Below are 17,391 nucleotides of genomic sequence, written 5' to 3' on the forward strand. Positions count from 1 at the left end.
ATACCAAAATATGCCTGAGTTATAACTATCCTTTAAGGATAACATTTCTTTGTAGACTAAAATATAAAATTGCCCTGTTTTCTGAGTAAATGCTATAAGTGATGAATAACCCATCAGCTTTCCATAACGTGTTCAAAAAGCTTTCAGAATTTTATTGGTATGGTACTCAGTTCTGATAATTCAGCTTTTAATGCAATCAAAAATATCACCAGGAGCTACTTAATTAATTCCCCAGTGAACCATGAATTTAATTTTCAATGACTTTATTGAGAACTTTTTTTGTTAATTTTACAATGAGAAACTATAATCACTGTTACACAACTTGCAAATATTTCAAACAAGACAGCAATCTCCTATTTTTTTGACTTTTTCTGCTCCAAATTCAGCTCCTGAGATGGATTTTCTGCTTCAGCTTCATTTTCATCTTCCTGTAAAAGAAAATGAAAACATGAACATTAATCAACTTATTGAAGAAGTACACCTTTTCTACTTATGCAGATGTATAAAATTCTGTAAAGACTTTTGCCATCTTTTGTCTGACCAACAAGCATACAAATGAGCGAAAAATGTCATTTATTCAAGTGCTTAATTTTGCTCAAGAGTTAAAATAAAAATGATAAGAAGTTTAAACAAGTCTAATCACCTATTTATAGCAGAAGAATAATTTAATGAGTAAATGTTTTACTGACCAGTTTACTGGATGGTTACATAAAGAAATTACTAAACCACACAGATGACAAGATTTTCAAACGTCTGCAGCAGACAGTATTATACACCTTTCCTTTGTTCTTGACCAGAGGTTTCCACTAAATTACTTTTGAATGCAAGAACTTTCATCATTGTACTAAAAATTACTTCTGAAAAGCGTCTGCCATTGAAAAATGTTTCATTTTTTTGAGATACTTTTTTTGAGATACGTTTACTTCACCATTTGATAAAAGACAATAAATTTAACTTCAGAGACACTTTATGTGCTGCAACATCGTATTTTTGTCCCATCTAGCATATTTTCTTGACAGGTCTGCCAATTTTCCAATTACTTGTACCACCATATGTTATCTGAAGATCAGTCAGGTCTAAAATAGGAAACATGAGCATGTCAGGCAGCAGCAGGCTTACAATATTCTACAGCTTCAGCTCCAAGAGTAAGGCTCATAACTCACTACAGGTTCCTCTGGATCTCACTGAAAAAATGAAGTGACATCATAATGCCCGTTTCCATAGGAATGGATACTATTTTGTGTCCAGTACAAAATCATGACCTCCAAAGTATAAATTATGGAAGACTGAGAAAACTGTTTTATAAGGCAACTTGCAACCTACTGCATCAGGAAGAGTCCTTATCACAATTTCAAAGTACGTCTGGTTTTCCTGCCTGCATTTTAATTCAATTTACAGAGAATCTTCCATGTTTCAATACACAAGAAATGAACTGACATTTGGGAATGAAGAAGCATCCTGGCTGCCATAACACCACTCATTCCAAGTCGACAGCTGAGAGATAGGAAACACCAGGGACATTAGGTGGGATCCAGGAACCCAGGGTGTAGTATCCTGATTTAAAACAGCATCTTCATTCTTGTAGGAAAATAATTTTATCTTTTTACATCCTAGTCCTTTTTTCACCATTAAAGCATGCTTTGTAGGAATGACTATAATAAAGTTTTAGAGGCAGAAAACATATTGGAAGATCACATGGGCAGCACTATAATAAAATTTTAGAAGTAGAAAACATATAGGAATCTCACATAGGCAGCACAAAATATGGATCTCATATAAAAAAAGTCTCATTTAAAAAAAGTGGTCTTGTAATATGTTACACAGAACTAAAATAAAATGGAAAAGCTAGTTGTTCTATTAAAGAAGCAGACACTCTAAGCCATTCTGCCTTTAAACCCTCCCCCTTCTGGGGGCAGGCCAGGCAGTGAGAAATATTTACGTGACTGACCACTAAAGGCTAAAAGCATTTTTTCTTATCTTTCTGGACTGTCATCTCTTCAATTACCTTTAAAACATGTAGAGAGCCCTGTGGCTCTTTTGGTTTAGGTGAGAAACAAGTCTGTGCGTGTGTGTGAAACCAAAGACTGCTGATTCACTGAAATTAGAAGTGTAGAATATATTCAAGAGAGTGTAATGTATAGTCCACATACAGATGTCAAACTTCAAAAGAAAACACAAGCAGGGCAGAATGGGAAACTACAAAGGAGTGAGGTGTAACTAAGCTTAGACGTACTGCTTACAGGTGACAAAAGAATAAATGGAATTAAAAAAACACCCACAGAAACTTCAGGTTGCTATAGAAAAACAGCAGGTTATTTAACGAAGAACTTCTTAATAAAAAACAGCAAATCTGCACATTTCTGAAGGTTCCTACAGAAGTTGTATCCCAACTGACCTCAATGCCAACTAACCCACATCCCTAGAACACAACCTGATATTATTCCAATGTCCTGACTTGTGCTCCCTCATACAGGGAATATAAACCCTATACTATCATTTTTTTTCCCAGAACACTTGACATAATGGTTAGGGCTTCCTCTCCTAACATACAGAGCATGCAGAAATTTCAAAGACTGTTAACAGAGTCCTACCTCCACTGAGGACCACAAGAGGGTGAAGGCACATTAGGTTCAATACATCAGCTTCCTGAGACTATTTTTTGAGGACAACAAAAGGTTTTATCTAGTGAAAGAGGTTTTTTTTTAACAGAATCTTCTGGCTTTGTGTAGACTTGAAATGTTTTAATTCTGCGCTCAAAAGGTCATGCTTGTGCTCTGGCAGATTTCCCAGGTTACAGCAGCAGCTGCAGTGATCAGCGTGTCTGAGATGCAGAAATGATGGCTGAGTGGTGATGGCAACTCCAGGAGTTGCTTGGTGTGAATACTCAAAATGGAAGCATCTGCTTTGGTATATTTTGCAGAACTAATACTCTTTCCTTTGTTGGTCTCCTGTTGCTTAAACTAAGTAAAACATATTCAAACAGGTAAAATCTACCGGCAGGGCATAAATTTGATTTATGTGGGCAGATTTCCACACACAAGTCATCCAGATGCTTGACTGATACTTTGTAATTTTTGTATTTTATGCACAAAAACTTTCTGACCAGCATTGTACTAAACCATGCTCCACATATGACATCCTAATTTTTTACAGGTGCTTTTACTTCATCTCTGTTTTCCAAGAGCAGAAACTCACATCTCATTTTGAAACAGCAATTGAAGTGTGGTATCTCTGAGCAGAAGTGACTGCTGTGCAAAGAGCAGAGTAATGGTGCTTGATCCTTCTCATCGTATGAATTATCACAGTGAGAAAACTTTGTCAGATACACCTTAAGCCAGATCAGTTCCCAGACCTGTGCACAGCCACATGAACAACAGTCAAGATGCCAGAAAGGATTTTCAGAGGATACTGGCAAGCATGAACCACCAGTTTTGGCACGCATGCAACTTTCTGCCAGAAAACAAGTGACAGCAGGAGGTCTTAGAATGGCAAACTTACTAATGATGGAAAATTGTCACAAAAATTTGGGACATGAACTCCTACAAATTATAAGAAGTAAAATATTACTGCCAGTATGCTTGGGAAAGATCTAAACTGGCAATTTAGAGCACATATTAACCATACCACAAGATGTAAAGACCCACTATTCTTTCAGTCTGCTGACAATGCCAAATTTCTGTGAAATGCTTTATCTATTTTTTTTTTTAGTAGTCCAAGAAGCAGCCCAATGATTGCACACAGATTACTGAAATAGTTGGAGTTTCCAATGTCATTAATAATGTTTGAATTTTCAGCTACATAGTCTACATAGCCTAATTATACAGAAATTATGCCAAACCGACTGCAGATTAAATATATTTAATATATTTGTTTTAGTAATTAACACCTATCATTATCATTATAATGCTTTTAATTCTGATGGATAGCAAAGGAAAACCTCTTTATTTTCATGTTATCTGTAAAAAACCATCCATGACGTCAGTGTGCAAAGTTTCTATTACCAGTGGCTGCACAGAAGATGAAATACTGAATTCTGGTTTCTGTTGACAGAAATTCAGTTCACATTCTTTCTATTAATACCTCACATCTCTATTTTACATTGTCATTTATTTTGCTTCCAGATGTCTATGGCTCTAACATCTAATGCCTGCATTCTAAAAATCCTAAAATTAAAGTAGTTTTTAAAAATCCTAAAATTAAAGTAGTTTTTGCTAGTAGATGTCACAAATCAAACTTTCAAAGTAGTTCTTGCCGTCAGATACCAAAAATCAAACTTGTCTCAGTATCTTTTCTGACTACAGGCAACCACAGACTCAAATATTATACAGTGAATACACTCACCTTAAAGATGCCTCAGCACAGAAATGCTGACTTGTAAGAGTAGCCAAGGGAAGTGAATCCCTCAGAACTGTACTATTACTCTTACTGAAAAAGCACACTTAACAGCCCAAAGATTATTTTTATATTGAAATGAATAAAGTTTACTAGCCTGGAATTGACATTATTCCAGATTTACAAAACCAACAGTGATAAGGAAAAGCACAAAGGGCATTACAAAGTGCTGTTAAACCCAGCACTGAACTGAAATGTCAGCTCAGGAGCTCCTTAAGCCACTGAAGACTGGATGACTCATCTGCATCCTAATCTGATGCTGACGGAGCGATGAACCTTCCACATCAGTTTTCCTACAGTTTTCCTTTGCCCTGGCACTCCTCCTTTTGGAAAAGTACTGGATTCTTTGGGTGCTCTATGGATGTCTCCAAACACCTTGTGGGCATTGCTTCCTTCAAACTGCTTAGTCTGTACTTGGTAGCTGTGCATTTATGGGTCACAGCAACAGAACAGGGCCAAGAATTTAGAACCAAGACCCTACAATATGCCACCTAAATACGTGTTTAAGTACTGAGCATTCAATAGCTTTGCTGAAGTTAATGAGAATACTTCAATATTTAGATATCTTTAGCTGCCAAAACCAAAGGTAAGAATCTGACTTTTAAGATCCTATTTCTGAAAGTTTTTAGCTGACAGTTGAGAGAGACTGTCACATAACTTCATCCCCTTTAAAGGCATGTTTAAGGTCAACTACAAATACTGCCCTGACCAGAGAATAATGGGTCTGATATGTAAAGTTTATTTTGAGTAATTATTCCAGAATATTCCCCCGTAGACAAATTCTGGAATAAAAAGGGGCAAAAAAGCCAAGAAATAGGCTTTTGAATATCCCTTTCTCTTTTTGCCCCTCTAACCAATTTCATTCAGAATGTCTGAGAATTCCTTTTTACTCCATTACTTAATGACATGAAATCTAGAAGACAACAGTGAATTAGACGATTCTTAGCTCTGCAGGAAATCTGACACTATTTTGCAAGTAGAACAGATCACACCTCAATTAACTGTGCTGGGAAATGCACCAATTCACAGATTTGCCCATTACACCATACCTGTAACTTCTAGAGCTGCATTACAAATGTATACTTAATAAAGTAGACTTGCTTTTGTGTGTTTTGCAAACTGCAACCCATATTCTAAACTTAATAAACAGCTATATATTACAGGATAATGTCAAGGATCATCTGAATAATAAGAAAATATGCAAAACACAAAAATGTCCTGCTATAATGAGGAATGGCTAAAGGGTTCTCTATGCTATCATATAATTTAGAAATATAATCTCAAAAACACTCAAGACTAATTCTGATACTATTATTTTCTATAGTATCTTAACCTAAAAAAGCTGTAATATCACTAACATACTAAGTTCCAGTGAGGGTGTTCCTCCAAGTTATTTCATCTCCTGCCTCACAGAATCCAGCTAGGAAAATACCAGTTGGAAGTAGGTAAAAATACTTTCAATACTCTTAAAAAATATATCAGGAAAAAAGAAATTTATTAACTATGAGAGCTTTTGTCTGTGTACATAAAGTCTAGCTTTCCAAAGTCATAGGCCAAATTTGGAGGAAAATTAGTGTCAGGCAAAAATTGGGGGTTAAAGTAGCCTCTCTGCTAAATGGGCAAAAGGTAAGAATCCAACAGTAATATTCAAGTTATTTTTCTTTCAAAGTCTATGCTATCTTTTTCAAATGCCCTACTGACAATCCTTATAATGAAGAGTGGTGCACGAATACAGAGTACAAATGGAACAGTTCTTTACCAATGGATATTAGAAGCAAATATAAATTTCTTGTGATAGATGACAGTTTTCTGTCACCGCAGCTCTGCAGTGATAAGGCAGATGCTTGTTTCCAAGGAAAAGGAGACCCTTGCTACATGGATCATTTTCATAGTGACAGCCTTGTCACTATGTTTGACATTTGTTTCATGAAGTATTCTGAAGCAGCCATCAAGAAAACGCCCCCTCTGGGACCACTGGCAAGCTGACAGTTGTACCTTTTAATGCGCATCTCCAGTAATTCTTACTGTCAAAGCTCACCAAAGTCCTACAACAAAATCTCTGTTGATCTGTTCCATTAAAAACTGTAGGCTTTGAAGGGACTAACCACTACAATGTAAGCAAAGCCGACATGAATTAACTGGAAGCAGCTCTCCACCTCAATTTGTCCAGTGAAAAGAGCAACGTTTGACTGTTTCCTTCCCCAAGCAGTACTTGGCACTGTGCTCTAGGTGGCAATGCAAGACCAGCAGAACTACTTTTACTCTAAAGCTCCTCTTAAGCTACAAGCAGCTGCATGTTTATCACAAACTCTTTCCTTTAACTTGCACTGATACAAGAACTTGAGTCTTTTTGAAATGTTTGTCAGTGTTCTGTATTTTCTATTTCCTCGTTGCTAATTCTGATTATAGAGATAAATGTACCATTGCAAGAGCCCTTACAGTCAAGTTTCATTTAATGCTTAGTACAGAAGTGGAATTTCATGCCAGATTCCAAATCTTCCATCTGTTCCTCTCCTTTTTAGGAGGCAACCATTCCACTGAGTGGCCCTTTTGGCTGACTGCCACTACAGTTGGGATCCTCTTCAGGGCAGGTGGTGCTTGAAACCCAACCATTGTTTTACAAGTTCAGCTGGTTCTCCTTGAAGAAAGTAGAGGAAAATGTTTCCTCTTTAACAATTTGAGTCTTTGAAGGTTCAGGCTTATGAACATTAGACTGCACCTATAAATGCTTAGATATCACAAATGTGAAATATCAACTAAGAAAGAGATGAAAAGCAACTTTAACATGACTGTTCTCTGCCTATATGGGACAGGCCTCCTTAATTTCCACTCTGGTCTCAGAGTGCACACTTGCAACAGTTTTCAAGCTTTCAAGTCTGACACTGTCCTGAATAAGATCCTTTCTAAGGCAAATTTATCCCTCAATGATAATAATCACATCTGTGCATATAAAAACACATACATGGAAACCACAATAGCATTTTCTATTTATGTGGCAATATCTTAATTATTTTTAGAAATTGTATATTTAAAACAGAAAATTCCACTTTATATATATTCATAATACTACCACAGAATAATATTCCATAGCCTAGAAATGCATATTCTAATCAAGATGATATTAAATATTTGTGGTTATACTCCAGCCATATTTACACTATACATTTACTAAACTATAAGAAGTAAAACTTATTTTTATATTCTTTATACTAAGAAATAAAATGTCTTCTTCTTCCAATAGTTACATGAGAACAAAAGGTGCTCAGCCCAACAATAAGGAATTAATAGCTCTAAGTACTATTTAATTAAAAAACCTCCAACAAGTAAAAGTTTAATTTTTAAGTGCTCAATTGTTAGGCTATACATATATCTTGGTAGTTACTAAATGATAGCTGAAGATTTTTTTCATGCTTTAACTGTTTTCACAAATAAGTTTGGCTATAGAAAGCCTTTAATCAAGAGGTCTGAACATTCTGCTTCCAAAATGATTAACAACATTAAATAGAAAAGCAAGAAAAACTGAGTTATAGCAAAATGCTTCTGAAGCTGCTATCGAGACATATTGCTCAAAGTTGAAGGTAGCTGAAAGACATCACTGTAAACATTATTGAAGGACATATTTTTAATGGAAAAAGATAGTACTACCATATGAAAGGAATAAATTTATCTCAATAACAGAGAAAATCTAGACCCTAATGAAAATGTTTTAGGAAAAATGAGTGCATTGCTTGCTTCTGACCAAAATTAATTAGAATTTTAATGTTTTACATTTCCACCATAATTCTTTAAATGGTGCATTTATTTCATAGTAATAAACACTCGGTTCATTAAGTAAACTTCAAAATCTGTGTTATTCGCTACATTTAACAACCTTTGGCCCTCTTCTTGATTCAGGTTTCCAAAGCATTGAATAAGCAATTGAGGAACACAGTTAAATTTCATGACTCTGCATATTTAGGATTCTTATTTCACCTAAGAGAAAGGGCAATTAATCTACCATTCTATACTGAATTTCAACTTTAGTGAGCCATGATAGATACTGGAATGAACTTACAAGAAATGCTTAATTAAATTACTGTAAAAAGCATAATCAAAGTTCTTTCTTTCCTTTTGACAAAAGAAAATGCTCATTTAATTGGAAAAAGTCTACTGCAGTATTTTAAATTTATTAACTTTGGAATTCATGAAAATATTACTATAATGTGACAGGTAAGAATTGAGAAAGCTTTTTTCTTCTTATTTCATCAAAACATTTCATCTGAGTACAGCCGTGAAATTCTGCTCAGGCTCAAGATGTAAAAGACAGATCTTTCAGTGGAGTTACTATGATGACATAGGAGTCTAAACAGCAAAGGCCTTCATTTAGTCACCTATTTTTCAAAATGTCATATAAGTAAATGCTGTAAAAAAAAGGACTTTATATTTGTTGTAATACTGAATTCCTACATTAGTAGCAATCCATGAAGTTGCTAACAAAACAAACAGAAATGAACAAAGCTGCAGAAGTAGATGGAGAATAGAGTGTGAGAGCAAATAGAATCTGTGCTACTGATGAAGAAATCAGTGATTGAAAAGACTTTTGCTTTTTTAAAAAAGCCAAAAACTACAATTCCTTTCAGTAGATCCCCTCAAACACATATACAGCTATTTAAACCCAGAATCCAACAACTATAACTAGGTAAACTTCAAAATGTATTAAAAAAAAAAGAGCATTTTAGGCCAGGATCAGATCCATAGTTTGATATTAGCAGGCCAAGTATAATCTCTCATGGAAGACCTACACCTTCCCTACTGTTATAATTCATTTACTCTGAATTAACACATGCACTGAACACCTACACAGAAGCCAAACTCATTCCTTTCCAAGCCGTATAAACATACTTTTAATCTGATAATATAGAATTGCATAATGATTCACAGAATGGTTCCCTTCATCTATTTGTCTATGGACCTGAAATCTAACAAGACAAGAAATCTATGGACTTAGACATTGGACTTCATTTGGTTTGATGGCAAAGGAGGGCTTGTAGATTTTATATTTTTATACTTTACAAAAAATATAAAATTTTATTTAATTGGTTTTTTTTATATTTTCATTGCTGTATTTGAAGGTAGCTCTTACTGTTCTGACCCTGTAATGATGCCTGAACAGTCAGTCCTGTTTCATACAATAGATCAAATCAGCTGTCTTTGAAGCACCAAGGGTGCATCAGTTGGTAATAAACACATTGTTAATTTGGAATCAAAATTGTAAAATTTAATATAGCAAGGTTTTAATAGTTTCAGGCTGATCAGCTTCTAAATTTAAAAAAAAAAAAGTATTAGGTTTTACAGTAGGTTGAGTTCTCTTCAAACTCCACTCATCTTTGCATTTCCAAGTGAGGATCTAAAGCCAAATGTTATTTAATTCAGGAATGTTTGGATAATTTGTCATGATAGTGATGTTGTGTCTGTAATTTTTTGAAGTTAGAATCTGATGAAACTCTTTCAACTGGAAATAATGTGATGTGTAACCATTTCATGTTCCAAATATCATCAAAAGGAACTTTCCAAAAAACCTGCCCTGTAAAAGCAACATCTGCTTTCAAACATACTCTGATATCCTTCCAAAACTTGGTATCTAACAATATTTATATATTTTGGAAAAAAATTGATTAGTTGAAAAGATTAGATGCCTTTCAGAAGCTTAGAATCAAATTAACTTACAGACCTCATCTTGGTGCTGGTAGTCACCACAAACAGGACTCCTTTCAGGTTCACCGTGCATTTCTTTGTGATAAATTTAGAAGTTACTGTTTCAAACTGTACCACATCACAGTCATCTTTTGGTTTGTCAACCGCTTGCTTCTCATCCCTGCCCGCCCTCCAACCAATCACGCATAACTTTGTTAGAAGAGTGGGAGAAAAAAATACTTTGATGTGATTCAATTACTGAAAAGCTATATTTTAGAAGATTTCCAAAGCTAGTGAAATTTGGCTATAACTAATCAGTGTTTTGCATGTTTATGCTAGAAGAGCTCATTACAGAGCTCACATTATAAATTGTTGTTTATGTACTTTTCCCTTAAAACACTGAAGTAACTTAATATCATTCACTGAAACTCCTTTTGAAGCTCACTAAACTCCATCCCTCAGATGACTACTCACTCAGAAGGCTTTTTGTCTCCCATTACATTGTATCACAGTGCTACCAAGACATAATATTCTTCACAACCATTAAGAGCCACAACTTGTAAACTTGTATACATGCATCATTACATTCAACTCATCTGATTACTGAACTGAACAGTACCATTTACTGGGGCTATGTATGAAATATACTGTAGAACAAGGCTCCTCTGGAATTGAATACTGCATTTAAACAGCCCCTCGATCAAGCAGGGCATTTAAATTATGCGTATTTAAGAGGAAGTTGAGGCTATTTTCAGAGGGCTATCTTTTCCAGAAATCTTAGTGCTGCCACTCAACTACCTCTAGAAAAAGTGTAATAGCACCTTACGCAGGGTCAGCTATGGCCCAACAGAGATGTCTGGTAGTTGCTGCCCTCTGCTCTTGCACAACAGCTAGTCTTGTAACTATCAGCATTACCTAAAAACATCAAGGAAAAGCTTACATATTCATTCATTTTACTTAGTTGCAATCTATTTGCCTGTTTTTATTCTTTCTGCATATACAGGAGTTCCAGGAACTGGATATCACAATTCTAAGAAGTAACTGCCAGTAGCTATTTCATTATTTTCTGTTTACTGATGATTTAAGATAAGCTTAGGACATGTCTCCTTTATAAGCACAAAACCAAACCAAACATGTAGTATATTTAAAAAAAGGTTATGTAGAAAAACCAGGCTCGTGTTCTCCTATGGCAAATATCACTTAGTATTTGAGACAATTCATTTGCTGCTTCCTCTCATCTGGATGTACCTTAGACAACCAACACATTAAGAACCATAGAAGACTATAGCACATCCATTTAAATCAGAATTTAAATTTGGAAATGAAAACTGTAACTTTACTACTTAGTCTGCCAAAGTAATTTTTAAATATGATTATTAACTATATATGACTGTAAAGAAAATACAGCAAATGATGCCTATTTTGGCAGACAACAAATCATGGATCTTACTCTTCCTACATTAATTGGTGTTTCTCTTTGTCTGTCACTACTCTCCTTAATGTCAGTGACAGTTATTGGCATTAATCATTTTTTACTTGAATTTGGCTGAAGTATTTTCAATTCATTTAAAATCAAGCAAATCTTTCAGGAGGTAAGTTCTCAAAAAAGCAAATAATGAAAGATTTTGTTAGCTGTTGCTTCCCCTGTGGATTTGAATCTCACTGAATTATTGACATGGGTCGGAACCAACTGGATACCTGCCTGGGAGGGAAAACTGAACTATATAAATACACGAGACTCCATGTGAGCTCTCTCTCTCTTTTCTCCGTCTGCCTGCACCACGTGAATCATCGAATCTTGTCAGTAACCATTTTTCCTTTCTTCTCTCTCCTTTTCTCTTTCTTCTCTCTTTCTTTACCCTTTTAATCCATTTTCTTCTTTTACTCTTTTCCTTCTCTAGTGGTTAACTTAAAACCACTGAATTGTGTTTTACTAAAGCTAGCATGTTGATTGTTTGCAAGAGGTGTTTTCTGTGAACTGAGTTTTTGTGCTGGGTGTTTTAGTAAAATGCTTTTCTTGATTGTATTTTACTCCCATAAAACCTTTTGCCAAAATATCTTATTTTTCTCATTAAATTAAAATAATTTCTCTTAGAGAAGAGTGTGTGACTCTTTCTCTGGATGTGAATTAGAGGTTATAATGAACCAAAAGGCTTTCAAAAAGTCTTAAATAAAATGTAACCACTCTGGGCAGCTTATGGCTTAAAATCTGGAGTGCTTAAAACCCTGTCCATTGAAAATTCCCCCAAATTATGCCTTTTGAGACTTAGATATAGAAAGGTCTCTAAGTCCTACCACAGTTTTGCTGTTTGAATTGATAAATGGTAATACATAGATATAATATTTATTTATCTATAATATTAACAAATAATCCAAATCTGGCTGATTAATATCATGCCATATGCTGTATAAACACATCTGGAGAGTTTGATCATACAGAGTCTAAAATCAGTTATGATAAAAATTAAAGAAGAAAAGGCCAAGAAGTAAAATATCATAAAAGCTAAGTGGGTCAGGATAATGGCCATGTATCTCAATCCCATTTTTGTGCCAATTATGGCTATTAAATGAAGAATTAATCAAAAGTGATTATAATAAAAATGTATATAAAACTCTTTCATATAGAAATATTTTATATTTCTTTACAAAATAAATATACTGATTGTACAGGACAGACATAAAAATGAGACAGTTATTGAAGATATGTTATTGAAACAGTACTGGGCCTTGAGTCAGTCTGTAGATATGTCCTGCAGGGGAAACTGAGTTGAGGTCAGGGGTGTGTAGAAAAAGCTGAGAAAACCTCTGGATAACAAAAAACCTCAGGAAAATGTCACTGGAGAAGAGGAAGAAATGGAGGAGTGGTACTTAATGGAGTTTCTAATCTACAGGGGATTCACTAACAGAAACCAGCATAAAGTTAATGCATGTGTCGCTAGCAAAGCAAGGTCTGAGAATCAGCCGAGGAATTTCTCAGCTAAAATCTCTGACGTTTGTGCCCCTACTATAATACTTATTCAGCCTGGAGGGTGTGGAGATTGAACTGACTGCTATGTTAAAGAACTTATCTGTAAAATGTGACTAATAATACTTTCAGGGTTAGGATGGAGCTCTATGCATGAAAAGATTTATACAACTGCTAAGTGCTGTCATTATTATTACATTCAGAAAGTACAGAAGGCTTTAAAAGCATTAACTTTTCTAGCCCAGAACATCACCCATTCTTTCTGAAACTAGCAAAGAAAACATTAAATGAGTGCAGTTATTGTAAGAAATTGTCTGGTTTTAAGTTCTGATGCTTATTTTTTGTCTCTAGGAAAAGTTAGCAATCATTGATAGCAGGAATTTTATGTTACATGATATTGTATGATATGCAGCAAGCTATAAAGCACATGAAAAACAGTTTTACTTCATATAAACTTGCTTTCTGGAAATTATTGAATTGGAAAGATGCTTTGAGAGCAACCAGAAAGCAATGCATAAAAAAGGTGTCTGGTTTGGAATGATGAAAACAGAATGCAGTAAATTTTTAAAATATAACGTAGTAAGGAAGTAACTATCAAGTAGTGCTAGTATATCAGCCAGTGGGATCAAATGAAATTGATGTGTCTATTCCTCTTTTTCAGAAGGAGAAGCATCTGCTCTCCAAGGAAGACCAAATCCTAAAAGAATGTAAGTGGTAGTCCATATTCTCTCTATGAAAGCCGCAGTGGCCAGCTGGAGTTAGATCACGTTTTTTCTACATGAATGTACTTTCATTTTTAGGCTGTCTTGCACTGTGTGAAGATAATTGTTAAGATTGTGGTCAAGAATTATATCTTTGGATGCAGAAACTCTCAGATATTTAGTTTCTGATTTTAAACTTTTAAAAAGTATCATTTATGTCCTGTCTAGTGCTTACAATTTAAACTTTACTGTTTACTCAATTGACAGTGGAAGTTTCACACACAATATTCTCTACATCCAAGAACAGCAATTATTCAGTTGTCCTAGCAACATGGCATTTTCAGATATTGTGAGAATTGTCTCTACATATAATGAATTTTGAAAAAAATAAAAGGCAGAATTTTCTTTCATATATTTAAAACTTTAATTTCAGGAAGATAGCTATTACTATCACCCAATATGTTAAAATACTTGCTCTGAACAGAGCTGTCACTATTACAGTATTTAAATTTACAAAGTGATTTCTACACGAATGGGATTGTTCCAGGCTGAAAACAACATTTTTAATACCATAAACAAACAAGAGATGAATGCACAAAATGACCTGTTTAACAGGGGTTTATGTACCCCCTGTGCATTGTATTTGGAAATGAAGTCCTTAAACTCAGAGGCAGAGGGATTCTCTGCGGATTAGAAGAGAGACACGCGGTCCTTTCAGCAGCATCCTTTTACACAAAATTTGGCACTAACACTCTGTTTGCTTCAGCAAATGACTTCACGCTTTGTCCTTTTAATCCAATTTCCACCTTAATATAGACTGAAGTGTTGTGAAAATACTGAAAGAGAATGCCTGGAAATGTATTGTATTAGAAATCTAATTCAGGTGGTAATCCAATCCCACACAGTCAGCTTCTCATTAACTGAGACATTTAACCCACAAATGGCTCCATAGAAACCAGCATGAAGCACTAGCTATGGCAGGATATAGTTCTCAGATGTGACTCAAGTCTGACAAGAAGAAGAGGAATAGGCATTATACTGGAAGGCACAATAATTGATTGTACTTGAATAGCTCAGATTTGTAGGTTATTACAGCACTAGGTATTAATGGTGCAGCCCATAAGTGTATAAGCCACCCTATTCAGCAAGGGCTTCCTTTAGCAGGTATTATCTCCTCTTAGGTGAAAGCACCCATGTGTACCTTAAACAGCCATCCCACAGTAGACAGGAGCCCATTCAGAAAAACCTTATTCATACTTTACTGCCACAGAAAACAATAATTTCCTAGTCAATGCACATTGCTACTTTGTTTTTTTCTTTCTTGAACTGATTGACCCAGGAAGCGCTTGGACAATATCCTAATGACAGACACTGGTGGATGTGAGCAGCTTGCTGTCTATATGTCCTGGCAAGAAAGGGCCAGAAAACCAGCATCCTCATGTCCTCCTGGTAGAAGCTATGAGTCCATTGATATCTCAAAGGCAATATAACATTGCTGCTCATTGCTTGTGAATATAATGTCAGACTTCCTGTCAGCACAGTGAGATTCACAGGGGATTTAAATAAAAATTACAAACCGACAATCTTTAGGCAACTTAAACATGATGAACGTATACCACTAAGATATTCCCATCACAATATGCAGTTTCACAAAGCTTTTTATCCTAGTCAAACTAGTATCTATTCATAAAGGTGTTTGGCTTTAACATGTCTTGAGTAGAAGAAGTAGAAAGAAAACAGTACGTACCCAAATTAAAAATTTCTACAATTTGTGAAGCAAACATGTTCTTACCATAGTTTCTTTCAAACTCGTGAGTTTTACACACTGCTCCACAGAAAGGTAAATTTGTTCTTTAATAATTTCTACGTTTTTTCACAAAGTATAAGGATACTGTTTATACATGATATTACAAAGTTAGGCCAGTAGAGGTAAAAAAATGTGTAGAAAGGAGGAAGACATTTTCTCTTGATATAAGCACAAGGTTACCCTTATAATCATACCCCTTAGAGATATTTTCAAGGTGGGGAACTGAGCAGGTTTCTCTAGAAAGGAAAGATCTGACTTTTTTAAAATTGTCAACATAATTTTTCCTCTAATTTTACATTTTAAGTGGAAAAACTGAAACAGGCACCAGTCTCTCTCCCTGAAAAATTACAAACATGTTTTGGGACTATGTTCCAACCAGACAACCACCACCTATTTGAAAAAAGTGACATATTTTTGTCATCACTTTCATGAGCCAAACTTTAAAATATGTTAGAACTTCCATAACTCTGAAAAAGATTTAGATTCCATAGGAATGAGGCCTATAGCCATGAGATATGCCATGAGATATGTGGTGAATGGATTTCCATGACATATGCCATGAGATGTGTCATATCCAGCCCCTCTGATCTCTGAGGACTAGCTAGAAAGCAAGGGTGTTCATTTTCTGCCAAATTTCTATACTCTTAATGTAACAGATTTTAACAGCGATAATAGCAGCTTTTTTCCCAAATGTTGTGGATTTTCTGAGGAATATAGGTTGTGGTCATATTTATATCAAGTGAGATAAATTTTCTAACTAACTTATATATATAAAATCATCCTGCTTTCACCATGCCAGATGCATGTGCCCTACTAATCCAAAAATATTAAATGCATAATTGAATTTCATTTCCTCAGGGCATATGATTTCATAACCCATGGCAGGAAAGGATGAGAAGAGTCAATTAACAAAAAAATGTCATGCCTGTCCAAATAAATGAAAGGACAGATCTCTTCAATATCTTGGCTTGAGCATCAGTCTCTTCCTTTCTACATTAATGTTTATGAATGAGTGATCTATCAAGCCCTTCAAAACCAAGCAGTAGATGCTCAGCAGTCAACAATTTTTCTCACACTCTCTGAGATGCACAGTCAAGGATATGCAGTATAAGAAACTTGCACTTCAGAAAACCCATGTATATCCCTCCTGACTGCTTCCACTGTAATACCATTTTCAAATGCATGATTGGCTGACTTGCTGAAATTTCTAAGCTATGCACTTACAGCTAACTGGAATGCTAATATGAAAAGAGCAACATGACTTTATTTCTGACAAGTGGTAGCCTTCCTTAATGAAGCTTTTCGGTGCTGGAAAATGTGAAGCAAGCTCCTCAGAAAACATTCTGAAGTTGTGAATTCTCCTCCTGGAATTCAGCAGTCACCAGATTATATGATCCTCGAGTTTGCTTGCCTCGGAAGTATTGATGTATGTTTGAAAAGCATCAGATACTAGCAGTCAGTGTGCCTGCTCCATCTGCCATGAAGACATCCTACTTCATGCAATGTAGGCAGGCTCCTGTGGTTTACGAAGGAATGAAAACAACCAAATACTTCTCAGTACTTCTGTTTCAAAGCACAAAAAGCTGACTTGTAATGAAATCAATTCATCTGATGTCCCTACTTTCTTGCAACAGAAGATACTGAGAATTTACCACAGTGAGAAAAGCCTCTGCTATATGCAACTATACGTATTGGTAGCCTAATGCAGTTTTTGTCTGACAAACTTGTTCCACACTATACTGGAAGCCAATTCTTTGAAAGATGCACTGCGAATGTGAAGTCGCTAGCATGGGTCTTTATAGCCAAAAGCCAACTGGATGTGCTGGCCTAAATAAGTGCCTGATTTCCAACAG

At 35.3% G+C, this 17,391-nt stretch overlaps 1 protein-coding gene across 3 annotated transcripts in view; it reads right to left on the reverse strand.

Annotated features, from left to right (window-relative positions):
* Nucleotides 1-246: 246 nt before the first annotated feature.
* PHF14 (PHD finger protein 14) overlaps nt 247-17,391 on the reverse strand; it is a 156,169-nt gene continuing 139,024 nt past the window's right edge. For all 3 annotated transcript variants that reach the window (XM_064676454.1, XM_064676448.1, XM_064676451.1), the window contains one exon: nt 247-428. In XM_064676454.1, coding sequence (XP_064532524.1) covers nt 354-428 — 75 coding nt within the window. In that variant the 3' untranslated portion in view covers nt 247-353. The remainder of the gene's footprint in view (nt 429-17,391) is intronic.

This window comes from Pseudopipra pipra, chromosome 1 (assembly GCF_036250125.1).
Source record: "Pseudopipra pipra isolate bDixPip1 chromosome 1, bDixPip1.hap1, whole genome shotgun sequence".
NCBI lineage: Eukaryota > Metazoa > Chordata > Aves > Passeriformes > Pipridae > Pseudopipra > Pseudopipra pipra.